The following is a 12,852-nucleotide window of genomic DNA, read 5'->3' as shown; positions in this document are numbered from 1 at the left end:
ACTGTTGCAAATTTAGTAATTTTTATAATTTTAATTATTCTAGTAGGATTTATTTGCGTAGTGTGTGATTACATACATACGTCATATAATTCACATAATAATAATTCAGTCAAGTATGCGTGTTGATTGGTCTAGAGGATTGGATTGTAAATAATACTAATAATAATAGAATAACCCAACACTACATACCGAAATTACAAGGTTCAACAAGTCTACGGCTAGGGTTGGAAATATCGTATCTGGTAATAACCCTGAAGAACTCCCTCTCCGTATACTACCTTTGTTGAGTAAGGAAATGCATATGCCTGTGTGTCTATTATAGTAAATATTAGGGCTGTAAGGGCAGTGCGGGTACCAAAATTTCTCCAGGCGGGTCAGGTCGGGTCGAGAAAAATATATTTGTTTCGGGTCAAGTTTTCGAAAATCTCGGGATCCCTGAAAACATCGGGATTCATGAAAATGCCGGGATTCCCGAAAATATGAGTTTCGTCAAAATTTTCGGGATTCTCGGATCTCCCAATGAAAGATGATGTACTTTTTACTGAAAATATTTATGTCATTTAGATATATACTATTTACTATTAGTATTCAATATTTGTCCAATATTATAAATATTAGGTAAGTTAAGTTAATTACGTTTCGGGTTTCTGAAAAATTTTTGTTTTTTTGAAGATTTCGGCAAAAAACTCGGTCCGATACAAACCCGTCTCGAAACCGAACTTTTTTCCCCAAAAATTCTGGAATCCGCACAGTCCTAGTAAATATTATATTGATATATACATTTATAAATCTGATTGTAAAATGATAGCATCATTCTGGATTAAAAATATAATCCAACAGAGTAACTGGTCAATTAATATTTTGTACAAATTCTAACTGTACAATGTATATCATCAACTTCATATAAATTAGAAATTTATACTGATTCTTTATATCGTGCACACATACGTTTAATGAAATAATCTCTTTGAAATAAATCATCAAGTCGGTCTCTTCTATGGCAAAAATCATTTCGAATATAATTGCCAAACAAGAAGACATTTCAATCAAACAATCCATCCGTTCCTTATTTCCTAATCGACCACATAGGGTCTAGCTGACTCAGAGGATCCACGGGTTTAACTTCCTCGGATTTTTCGCGAGTCTCGACAGATGTAGTCGACGACAAACTGTCAGACAAAGAGCTCTTCGAGCCACCTGAAACGGCAAAATGAAAAAGGTTTAATAAGTACGTACAGTGTAACTGAAAAGAGAATAATACCTGTGACAAAATCTTGCGAGGTGCGCAGCATGCCGGCTGCCAGGTTGTGAAGAAAGTCATCCGAAGGATGCCGCTGCTGTATCTTGCTTCTTCCCTTCCTTGATTTGTTTCCATCGAAGCACTCAAAGGTTGACCGTGACGAGGACAAAATTCCACCTGTGGGCAATTACGTTATATTACCATGAAGAAAGAGTTTTCCTACTGGAAAATGAAACTAGGGACCAGAGCACTCACGTTTCATAAGGGTGTCTTGAGCGTGGTACAAAATCGTACGATACGCAAACAACAGGGAGTCCTGATCGACGAGGGATTTCCGAAATCTGACTAGGGTCGAAAATACAAGACCTGCATCGACGAGTCCGCGTCCAGCTCGCACGTTACACACAGAAGCTACCGCCAGCAAGAATAATCCGCTCAGTGTACCGCCGTCGACGCAGTGTACCACGATTGGCCTACGAGATCGTCTGAGGGCCTGTTCCGAAAGCGTATCGTTCGAAAATGTCAGTAAAGGTCCAGGACTGCTTGGATAACCGCTGAAATAGGGTAATTTTTGTTGTTCAGTGAATGCTTAAAGCCGATACCGAAGTGGCATCAATCATCTGCCATTGAAAAATACTCACTTGACCGGCCACATGCTGAATTGCATGTGCACCACGATACGTGAAGTTTTCTTCTCTGTGTATTTCAATGATATTATTCTTTGGACGTAAGTCGTGTGGTCTATGCTGCTCTCCAGTGACAATATGAAATTCCCAACGATCAAGTCTTCTCCCTTTGCTGTAGGCCAGTAAATTTCGTTGTTCAGCTGCACGTAAAAGAAGATTGTCGTTATACATAAAATATCTTACGTGGGTATAAATATAGTCTGACCTCCACATAAGAAACCAAAAGCCTCCAAGGAGAAGAGTTTTTCCTATATATCGCATACCCCCACCATGCAAGCGCTCTGCGTTCCCTACCTCTGTCTGTCTCTCTCACTCTTTTCCACGTGCGATCCTCTCAACAAGAAATACACTCGAACGAGTTCCAACTTAGTTGTATTCACATCGCCCATGCAAAAACGTTTTCGACTGCGCATGGACATTTATTTATCGAATTTTTGTTTCACGTTAATATACTATTCAATATTATTGTGTACTACTGTATCTGAATTACTATTAACTGTCATAAAATGACCGAAACTGTAAAAAAGCGTAAGAGATCAGACCATAGTACACAAGTCGAAAAAAATATTACAGAATCTGCACCACAAGGTGATAATTTAAACAAAGAGCTGGCTGTGGCCAAACGTAATCGATATACGTTTGAGAAAAAGAAGAAAATTTTGGAAATGTAAAACCCTAAAATCTGGAGAACTATGTGTCAAATAAGGCCTAAATTAAAGTGTTCTCAGCAAATAGAGATCTAATGACGAGATAATAAATAATGCCGCCAAAACAAGCCATACCAAAACATTGAAAAAAGTTTCCGAAACAAATGAACTCCACGCCGAATTATTCCCGTGGCTTTCTGATTGTCGCTGCAAAGGCATTTTTACATGAAAATCTTTAAACGCCCTTATCTTTGTTTTTATTTTATATGAAATCTTGTCAACACACGTATGTATGTTTTTTAATGAATACAAAAACTTTCTAATAAACTTGTAGATTTTGTGTTACATTCGCACACACGTACACACACATACTCAAGCACGCATGCATACATCAACTTACACTACAATGTTCACTCTATTTTACCCAAATAATCTCTCCCAGGCTGGTTTCTTAACCAGAGGTTCCGCGCACAAAATTCTCGAGCTCGGAGTTCAAGTCAGAGTGGGGGAAGCGCTCGAGTGAGAAACTGGGGAAAATTTCTTATTGCCGGGTTTCTTATTGGGAGGTAGGACTGTACTAGAAAACACTATCAAATCAAGTATGTATTAATTAATTATGAACCTGCAAATTTGATGCCAGGCAAGCGATAACTTCGCATTCCTGTTCCCAGATCATCGTCCAAAAGTTTATCATTGTGTCAGTAGTCGGTGCTTGCGCAATGATGAAAGCAACCGGTATGCATGGCGTTATGTCTTTGACGTGAGACGCGTTGACATAAGAATCCTCAGCGCAGAGATGGACTCTCGATGAATCGTAAGGAACAGACCCCAGGGACCTGTTCTCGGCAGCGTGAGCGAGCGCAACAAGCGTGGACTGTTTTTGTTCCTCTCGTTCCTAAAACACAATCACCATTTGAATATTACTCACGTCAATGTAGATAAATCGCAAATCGGCAATTTGAGAATAAAACAATCAGAGGAAAGAGGGCCGCACGCGCACCTGAAAGTCCCGAACTTCTTTCCATTTAATGTCCAATGTCGTTGCACCGCTTAGCGTCTTCGTCAGCAGGCTATCCATAAATTTTTCATACTTCTCAACATCATAGGCAAACTTTTGCAATGTCTGCGGATCTCCGAGCGGGTCTTTTTTGGGTTGAACATCATTGTACCAGGTGTCCCAAACGATCTGCAGATTTTCCATTTTTTCTTCGCTCTTTATCTCGATCTCCGGTTCCGGTTTGGTGGGCACCTCATCACTAGCCTTCGGTAAAGGTTTCAACACCTTCTCACCATCTGTGGTGTTGCTTTTACCATCTGGTTTACTCGCAGGGTTCACTTCAGGAACCAGAGGGACGTGATTTATGCTGAATTCGAGGTCTGCCAACAAATCTATGTTGGACTTCGGCTTGTCCGAATTTATCTCTATTTTCTTCTCCTCCACCGATGGACTCGTTGTCGTGTTCGTCGCGTTATTCGTCGCTTGCATGTACGTCTGCGTTCGTCCATTCTGGTTTATCTCAGAACTACTGCTTTCTGTGAAAAAAACATTATGATACTGAATGGAAAACCAGAAAAAAATCAAAGGCACGGCCACGCTGTTTCTTTGTAAGTTGTGTTTTACCCCTTGGGTCATACATTATTGTGCTGAGTCAACTTTTATAACAATATGGTTTCCTAGGGTTTTTAGAAACGCTGATTACAAATCTGAAGTAAGATTTCGAAAATGCAGTATTGAAGGATATCAAAAGGGCAGATCCAAAATTGCGGATAAAACTTTTTAATTTGAACTGAGGTTTTTAGGGTCGATGATTGTGAATCTGAAGTCGAATCGTCGGAATTGAATTCAACAATTCAATGAACAACCCAAGAAATCCCTGAACACAATTTTTTGTCTAGATGTGATAAAATTTGAAATTTTCGTCTGCCATATGGGATCTGCTATCTTGAATTTTTAAAATCTGACGTCAAATTGAAATTACGATTCAGTGACTCCGAAAACATATAATTTTTGTAAGAGTAAATATATGCTTATATGGGTAATTTATTACAAATAAATTATTCCTTCGACTCTGACGATTTTTTTCAATTAATTTGTCCATAATAATACATCGCAATAATAACTCTTGGATTTTGGAGACATGTTAGAGATAAAATATGCCAGCTCACCTTGTCCCTGATGGCCGTACGGTGGTGTATAGTAGGCTTGATTGTAATTCGGTGTCTGGTAGGACTGCTGATTGTACTGAGATGATGGTGTGTGATTGGTGCCATTATTATTACTGGCAATAGTATACTGCGTGTTGGCATCTTGCGGCGCATAATTGCTAGACGCCTGGTGCTGCTGAAGTATCGAGCCACCGCTGCTTTCAACAATACTGCTTACCTCAGGCTGCGCAATCTGCGAATTTTGGTACCCGGAACTATACTGATAGCCCCCGGTCATCGGGTCATAAGTGTAGCCAGGATGACCCTTGTACGAATCTGTTTGCAGAGGTGCATTGTAGGTGTTCTCATAACTCTGCGAGTAGCCTTGGTACTGCATTTGTCCAGGAATCTGACTGCCCTGGAGAGAGGAGTAAGGATAACTTTGAGGATAACAACTCTGTGAAGTGGAGTACGATTTGGTGTGGCTCTGTATCATCTCGGAATGGTTAGCGTAGCCCTCTGCTACATAGCCTAGTGGTATGGTCGAATTCTGCGTAGTTTGTGTCAGATATCCCGTCGCACCGTAAGGATTCTGATAGCCTTCGTAGCTCGGTTGGCTATTGGAATAACTCTGAGTGACGTGCGTGTTTTGCCCTTGTACCTCGTTGCCAGGTTGAACCTGGACTCGAGACTGTCCATGATGCGATTGCAACTGTGACTGAATCTGCTGATGCTGGGATGAAGTGGAGTTTGAATAGCCCTGTTGATTCTGGTGCACACCTGGTGGATATGGATTTGTGTATGTGCTGTTGGAGTATTGGGGCTGCGAATACTGGGCCGGAATGCCAGTCGACGACTGCGTACTTTCTTGGCTGGGCGGAGGGATGTTGTGAGATTGAGAAGAGATCTGTTGAGGTTGAGATTGAGAAACGGGTTGCTGCAGGCCTGGTATGGCGGCTTGATACTGAGATGTCATTTGTTGATTAGGTGCGTAGGACTGGTGACTGTGGGATGGAATCTGAGCAGCTGGTATCTGCGATACTTGCACATTCTGCTGAGACATTTGCTGCAGGCTGTGCTGCAGCTGGGTGTTCTGTGTCTCATACTGGAGTATCTGCCCAGCAATCTGCTGGCTTTGGCTGAGCTGCGGCTGGGTTTTCGAGACCTGACTCAGATTCTGCTGATCCTCCCTAAGAGGCAGTCCGGCTTGTACCACGTTCTGCCGATTGTCACCAAGCGTTGACATGCCCGGAGGATTTCCTTTAGCAGCGTCAGTATTCCCAGCAGCCGAGTGTGCAGGCTGACCACTCTGAGGCGGAGTCACTAAATTCTGTGGCAGGTAACCCTGCTCAGAGTACGAGTATCCTGGATAAGAGGTGTAAGCAGCTGGATTGTAATGCAACTGCTGCATGGCAGCAGATGGATATTGACTCTGATTGTTTTGGGGATAGCGCGACTGTTCGTAATTACTGTACTGTCCGTTGAAGCTGGTGACCTCTGTTGTATCGGTTGAGCCATTAGCCTGGCGGTAGGTGCTGTTTGTGTTAGTAGTACCAGACTTTGGTAGGCTGGAGTTCAACCCGCCGACGGCGTATTCAGCATAGTGTCCGTAGCCGTGAGCCAAGTCATTGGATCCCCGCTGGGTTGTGTAATAGTCGGTGTAAGCCACGGGGTATTGATATCCCCTTTCCGGATCACTAGAATCCGAGACACTGGCTGAAGTCGGGTCGCTTCCTTCCTGTCCCACTGGCGCTGGCCGAACAGCTGGTAGCGGCTGTGGCGAGCCCGATTGAATCGCATGTTGTGGACCGTAATGCGGATTTTGGTAGGTCGGCGCCGCCACTGCCGCTGCCACGGGGATGATACCTTTCTGCCTGGAAGCGAGGTAGTCCTTCAGCTTGAGGCCCCCACTGGTCGGCGCGGGCTCGTCTGACACGGCAAACTCGACCGCCTTTGAGCTGGTTTTACTATTCTGTGCAAGTATCTGCTCACGTTCCTCCTCCTGTACCTTGCATGTGCTCTTGACTCGTTGTAGCAGCTTTGAGACGTTCGTCTCGAGTTTTCTATAGAATTCTAGCCCCTTGGACGACTTGGCCAGCAGATCTTCGTATGCATCGTAGGACGAGATCAATGAGTTCACCATCGCGTCACGTCGCTTCAGAACCTCCTCGACGGCCTTGCGGGAGTCCGCGCTTCGAGCATAGACGTCCGTCAGGGCAGTTAGGATGTTGTCTTGGGCAGCAAGGTTCTGCTCTATCAGGCCGATCTATCAATCAAATTTTGTGGATTGAATCTGCCCCAAAATGATTCTAGATGGGTTTCTCAACTTACAGATGGCTGCACTTACCAGTCTATTGTGCTTGCTTAACTGCTCTGCGAACAAACGATCCAGCGATCCTGGCTCTGTGCTGGCAGTGACCAAGAGTCGAGTCAGGTCGTCTTGGGCTATCGAGTCTCTAAGTTGTGTGTGTAGTTCACTCCTTTGGCGTCGCATTTCGTCCACTTTACCCAGGATTCGTTTCAGTTCCCTGGCAATTGCGTCACCCTCCTTCTCTGCTGCTTCGTTTCCTGCATGAAAAGAAATTTTTTTGCAAGTTGTGAACACAACTCCCTCAGAGTAGAAGTACCTACTTGCTGAAATTACATTTCCCAACGGTAAAGTAGCAAAGGTCTTACCGCTAGATCGAGTCTTCGGGGAAGGAATGTGAGCCATCAGATCAGCCAGCGGTTGGGCGAGAATTCGCAGGTTATTGACGTGCAGAGTCATCGCCCGGTGTAGGGCTTGATTGCTTTCTGAAGCCTTTGCATGAGCCTCTTGATACTTGTTGGCCTCTCGGGTCAAATCCGTTGCTACTATGGATGGCGGTCTCTTCCCAAGCACCACCTGATACTCTGTTTCTCTGCAATGGTAGGAGTATAGTAAAATTAGCCTAAGCTTCAAGAAAAGCGACACAGTTTCATCAGTGGAGCAGCATTAAGTCAACAAAGACAGTTGACCACAAACAGCTGTTACATACCGAGTTTTTTCATGAGTTAACATCTCGTCTATGTCCTTGAGCATGGCTTCAACATCATGGTAAGTATCGGCGAGCTTCCCCATCGCATCAATCAAATCCTGAATAGCGGTTGGTTTTGCATTCAAGGCTGCGCAACGTTCAGCCAACTCCTCGGGCAAAGCCAAAGTGTTGGAGTCTTTGTTGTCAGGGTCCCAAAGGTTCAAGTTTTCCAGTCGTAGGGATGCCAAGTACGTGACTAGCTGCTGATCTCGTTCTTCTATCTTAGCTCCAACTAATCGCAAGACCTTTGCTTTCTCCTCTGAGTACAGTGAACTCGCTTCGTGCACCTTCATTGGTACTAATCTGCGAATTAAAACAATTGCTGAAGTTCATTGAAGTGAACTAGATTATTGTCGATATAAAAATATTGTAAAGCATACCTGGCAAATATGTCTGGACCAGAAACCTCAGAGTCGCTAACACTGAAGGGAATTCCTCTGACAAGAGAAGCGCCCTTTATTGAGGGCAGGGCATCCCTTTCCGGCACCTCCTCGTGGTAAATAAATTCGTTCTCGTTTTTTGCCGCTTTTCGTTTCCCCTCAATGACATCATTGGTGAATGTAAGCGCGTCCTCCACCGCCTCTTTGTCCTCATTAGTCGTCATTATGCCACCTCCCTTTGTACTTGTGTAGAGAACACGAGCCTCGTTCAGTGTTGTCAGTGACGCATTGTAGAACGCCACCCTCTCTCCCATCTTCTGCTGCTCCTCCGCCGACTGGCCTTGGTACAGTTGAGACACCGCCAGGTAGTAGAGTTTCTTGAAACGGACGTACCGCTTCCAGCTCTGAGATGTAATAAAGCATTATTAATATTATTGCTAGTCAAGACAACAAATTGATTTAAACTTCACAACAACAAAATGCCTAATTTAATTTCAAGAAGTATCAGTTGGCGAGCACAAGTTTCCAATTATTTGTACCTTGTAGATTTTACTGCCGACTGTATCTGCGACACAGCCATCGTCGTTTCCTCCTTGCTCAAGTGTGTTTAATGCCAAGTTGTAGTAGTCAACTATTTGAGTGGCTACCTTAGCTGTGGAATCAGAAGCATCAAGCAGATATGAATAAGTATGGTAGATTGCAAATTGTGAGGTGAAACGAGTGAAATAAAACTAAAGTGTCGTACCAACGATAGTTGCTTTACGATTGTCTAGCATGCTTTTCTCCAGTATGCATTCCTGGGCTTGACCGAGGCACAGCTGATGCATAAAGGTCATGAGATCGGGGGCCAAGTCAACACCAGGTGGCTGAGGGTAAGTGTTTTTCAAGTGGTCGAAGGCCCACGCAGCGCACTGAAAGTGGGCGCAGGCCATTTTCATGCCCTCTGCAGTAGTCCGTTCGGTCTGGGCCCCGAGCTGAGTGTGCACCGCCCCAACATTGTACAAGATGGATATTATCTCAAATCTGATGTTGGCCAGCGAGTAGACCATGTTGGCATATGTGTCTTTCCTGAAATTTTCAAATTGTTCTTGTCACTTAAGGGACTATCTTAGTATCACTGTCCCTGGAATCGCAATTTAGGGGTGCATTTACCATGTGAAAGTGACGGCGGCTGCCCCATCATGGCCCATGGGGAAGCGACTTTGTAGGAAGTGCAGCTGACAGTAGTACTTCTTGAGTAGGTTGCAACCAGTAACATCAATCGGGGGCCGCACAGCAGTTGCCCTGAGAGATTCGAGTTGGTGGATCTCATTGTTGTAGGACTCCGGATCCTCATTGTAGAAATCACGTATGTACTGGGGGAACAAAGAAAGCGGTAATCGATGTTAAAGGAAGTTTACAAATGCCTAAATCATGCAATAAGTATACTAGTCTTTTGGCCTGTAAATTGGAAAACAAACATGCGAAAATTCAGGAAAAACTGTCAAACGGGACCAACAGACGTCGAATTATAATTGAACGCAAGAGCGACAGTGGAGCAATACATTTTCAACGTATCGTGCAGAACATAAGTACCTGCTTCAATTTCGGGCCAAAGGAACTCGGTTCGGGACTGACTTTCAGCTCGAAGGATATCATCGGCAGCCTAGGAACCGCCTCCATTTTGGCGAGTCCTTAGCTCGTACCGTGGCCTCGACGGAACGCTCTACCGTTAACTCACACGATATCAGAGATGTCAACTGTCAATCTATGCGTGTTTTCTCTTCGGTGGCAGCCTTATCAGTGTGGAAAATACGCATAAGCATAACGACAGTCGGAGATCTGTCAGAAATATAACGGCAACGGGCGAAACTAATGCCCTCGGCGCTCGTGGCGAAATCGTGAAATACCCTGCAGATGGCAGACACAATAATGATTTCAAAATTACAGAGATGGCGCTTCGCAGTCACAAAAATGAAGTAAAAAAATGAACAAGAAGAACAACCTAACCGATTGCGCAAATGCAGTTTTAATTATCAAGAATCTCTATAGAAACAGCTTTACTTTTTGAAAAATTATTCCATATCACTGCAATTCTGAATAAATAAATAATTGCTTTTCGGTTCCACATTGCTTACATCTGGAAAATAGTTTACCGCATGTGACAATGGTGAAATCAGAATTTCAACAAACCGGGATTTTGTCATTTTCGTAAGGCTCATCACGTGGCTTCCCGCTTCCCATGATGCACCGGGGCGCGTGTATCGTATCGTGACGTGTCGTCGTTCGGTCAGATTCCCCGAGTTTACGTGGAGCAGTGTGCGGAAGAGTGTGTCAGCGGCGTTCGTTCCCGTCACTCGCTGTTAGGCATTCTGTTCGTGGTGCAGTTCGTCTGTAATCGTCGTTGAAGAATCCATCTGCGCCTGTACACTGGGTCTTACTAAAAAGAACCTTTGACTTTACATCAACTTCGATACAGTCAAAATCAACCAAAATGGTAAGTCATTTCACCATCACGAGTTCTGACTTTAACCTCGTTTTCATCGTATGATGCTCCTTTGCTCCCGGTAACGGTACATATTGCTAGAAATTTATTCAATCGTAGTCAGTTTTGCTTCTTATTTTTTCCATATACGGCACAAACATTTACCCGATAATGGAATACTCTGAATCCTAATAACGCTATACACATATGGTCCATCTTTCAGTTCTCACATATTCACCAGATTTATAGCTCACTTAAGGGTAAGGAGTGGTTCGGATTATCCAAGTGGTGGGTGAAAAAGTGTAAATTACGACCTGTAACAGATTCCCTACCGTGCGGTTTGAATGTACCTCTGTATACTCAAAATTACACCTGTTCACAGCCTGCAGCTCCAAGTTCCACATCTGTTGGGGCAGGAGGACGATCCCCCAGCAAAGTAGTCGCTCCCAGAGCCAGTGGTGGAGGTACGGTCAGACAGCGAAAAACAGCTCCTGCTACCTCAGCCAGGAATCGTAACACCGGCACAAGCTCTGGTGGCATGTGGAGGTTTTACACCGATGATTCTCCTGGCATCAAAGTGTAAGCTTTGCAGACTTGAATTTTATTCAATCAGGGTTGGTACAAACCAGGGAAAAATTGGGGAATCAGAAAATCTAGTTGATATTTCTTGAAATGGTACCTCAAGTAATATGACTATTTAATTTCTGAATATTAGTCTATGCTAGATTCTGTTAACGCTATGATTTTCAGTAACATTGGTTCAACTGTCACCCTGATTCGAATTATTGCATAGTCATGTACTTGTGAGAATAATTTTTTTTTTTGCTTTCAGTGGACCTGTGCCTGTCCTAGTGATGTCTCTTTTGTTCATCGCATCTGTTTTCATGCTCCATATTTGGGGAAAATACACTCGCTCCTAATTATCCTGAGTATTGACGTGCAATTTAAAAATTAAACCGAGATAAGACATGAACTATGCCCTATGTGATTTGTGCACGAGTAATCGTTACCTATATCATAATGTACGGAGCAAGGAAGAACACTTTTTCCAGAAAAAAATCCAAATTCAATCACACACGTAAAAAAACTAAAAAAACAAGAACTGTTTCGTCCAAAGGACGACGTCAAGTGTATGAATGCAATATAAACTTCCATTGTTGAACGTGACTAAAGCGAAATATTTATTACACATGTAATGCACAGCTGCAATTCTCGTCATTTGCATGCTGTGTGAAATAAAATTTAAAAAAATTATTGTATTAGGCTCTCAAACGTCTACGATATTATAGAGAGAGCATTTGTATACCGTCTCAAATTTCATTCCAATGATTTCACAAGAAAATTTCAGCTTCCCCATTCAACATACCATGTAAAATATTATACAAATAATAAAATATGCGTCGCAATTATGAATATAAAGATCGCCCCATGTATGGGAAATTAAGAATAATTGAACGAACTAATCGTTTCGTAACTGGCTGGATTTTCTCGTTTCAATTGTACCGATTGATAATGATGATTAATTTATTTTATACGTAAAATGAAAACGGTGGTAATAAATGTCAAATGTATTATTATCGCAGACTCGGTATATTCTTAATTCACATCCCAAACTTCAGTCACTACTTTTATCCCAAATCATTTGCAATCATTGCTCATCTATTCATTACTTTCATTCTTTTTGATTTAGAAAACTAAATCGCAGCACAGGAACTGAAATATTAAGAAGTTTGTAAACCCGTGTAAAATCGTTTATATGTACATTATTTACAGTATTATCATACAAAAATATATAATATATGTGTATATATATGTATATATATACACTATTATGTGTAATGTGTATGTATATGTATAACGCTCTTATATACATAATCTATCGTACATAGCTACATAACAACCACAACGATTTTCATACGCCAAGTTCGACCACTTTTTTTTCTTTTAAATTCATCTAAAAAAAATGGTATATCAATGATTTTTCACAGACATCGCTTCTACAGAAGATATTTTGCCACAATGATCGTTTCTACATCATCATTTTTGGCCTCCAATTACTACAGGTCCGTTTCTACAGAGATATTATTTTCAATTGTTCGTTTTTGCAGAATTGCGACCTGCAGCTCGTTTCTACAGAATTTCGGTCTGGAAGTTCGTTTTTACAGAACTTAGGTCTGGAAGGTCGATTTTGCAGAATTTGGCTCTAGAAGTTCGTTTCTACAGAATTCAGGTCT

General features: G+C 42.5%; 2 protein-coding genes across 2 annotated transcripts; one reads left to right on the top strand and one right to left on the bottom strand.

Moving 5' to 3' along the window:
• Positions 1-448: 448 nt before the first annotated feature.
• On the bottom strand, positions 449-10,027 carry LOC124411031 (tyrosine-protein phosphatase non-receptor type 23). The gene is made up of 15 exons (XM_046889864.1): positions 9,730-10,027; positions 9,307-9,509; positions 8,900-9,222; positions 8,694-8,806; positions 8,155-8,558; positions 7,736-8,077; positions 7,395-7,618; positions 7,066-7,286; positions 4,740-6,984; positions 3,574-4,106; positions 3,196-3,468; positions 1,882-2,066; positions 1,496-1,794; positions 1,262-1,417; positions 449-1,197 (listed from the first exon to the last, which is right to left on the bottom strand). The coding sequence occupies exons 1-15, from the start codon at positions 9,814-9,816 to the stop codon at positions 1,067-1,069; spliced, it is 5,739 nt and encodes a 1,912-aa protein (XP_046745820.1). The 5' UTR covers positions 9,817-10,027; the 3' UTR covers positions 449-1,066.
• Positions 10,028-10,284: 257 nt separating this feature from the next.
• LOC124411061 (protein transport protein Sec61 subunit beta) lies at positions 10,285-11,667 on the top strand. The gene is made up of 3 exons (XM_046889921.1): positions 10,285-10,630; positions 11,001-11,197; positions 11,451-11,667. Exons 1-3 carry the CDS (start codon positions 10,628-10,630, stop codon positions 11,536-11,538), a joined length of 288 nt encoding a protein of 95 aa, XP_046745877.1. The 5' UTR covers positions 10,285-10,627; the 3' UTR covers positions 11,539-11,667.
• The last annotated feature ends 1,185 nt before the right edge of the window (positions 11,668-12,852 follow it).

The sequence above is a fragment of the Diprion similis genome, chromosome 10 (assembly GCF_021155765.1).
Source record: "Diprion similis isolate iyDipSimi1 chromosome 10, iyDipSimi1.1, whole genome shotgun sequence".
Lineage (NCBI taxonomy): Eukaryota > Metazoa > Arthropoda > Insecta > Hymenoptera > Diprionidae > Diprion > Diprion similis.
Note: the sequence above shows the minus strand (reverse complement) of the source record. Positions and strands in the feature narration are given on the sequence as shown.

What these genes read in the sequence shown, in the direction of transcription:
- LOC124411061 (XM_046889921.1), top strand. An exon ending in GATTCTCCTGGCATCAAAGT is followed by an intron (nt 11,198 to 11,450) that starts GTAAGCTTTGCA and finishes TTTTGCTTTCAG; the next exon opens with TGGACCTGTGCCTGTCCTAG.
- LOC124411031 (XM_046889864.1), bottom strand. Translation starts at nt 9,816, where the DNA reads ATGGAGGCGGTTCCTAGGCTGCCGATGATATCCTTCGAGCTGAAAGTC. An exon ending in GTACGGCCATCAGGGACAAG is followed by an intron (nt 4,107 to 4,739) that starts GTGAGCTGGCAT and finishes TTTTTTTCACAG; the next exon opens with AAAGCAGTAGTTCTGAGATA. An exon ending in TCAAGACACCCTTATGAAAC is followed by an intron (nt 1,418 to 1,495) that starts GTGAGTGCTCTG and finishes AATTGCCCACAG; the next exon opens with GTGGAATTTTGTCCTCGTCA.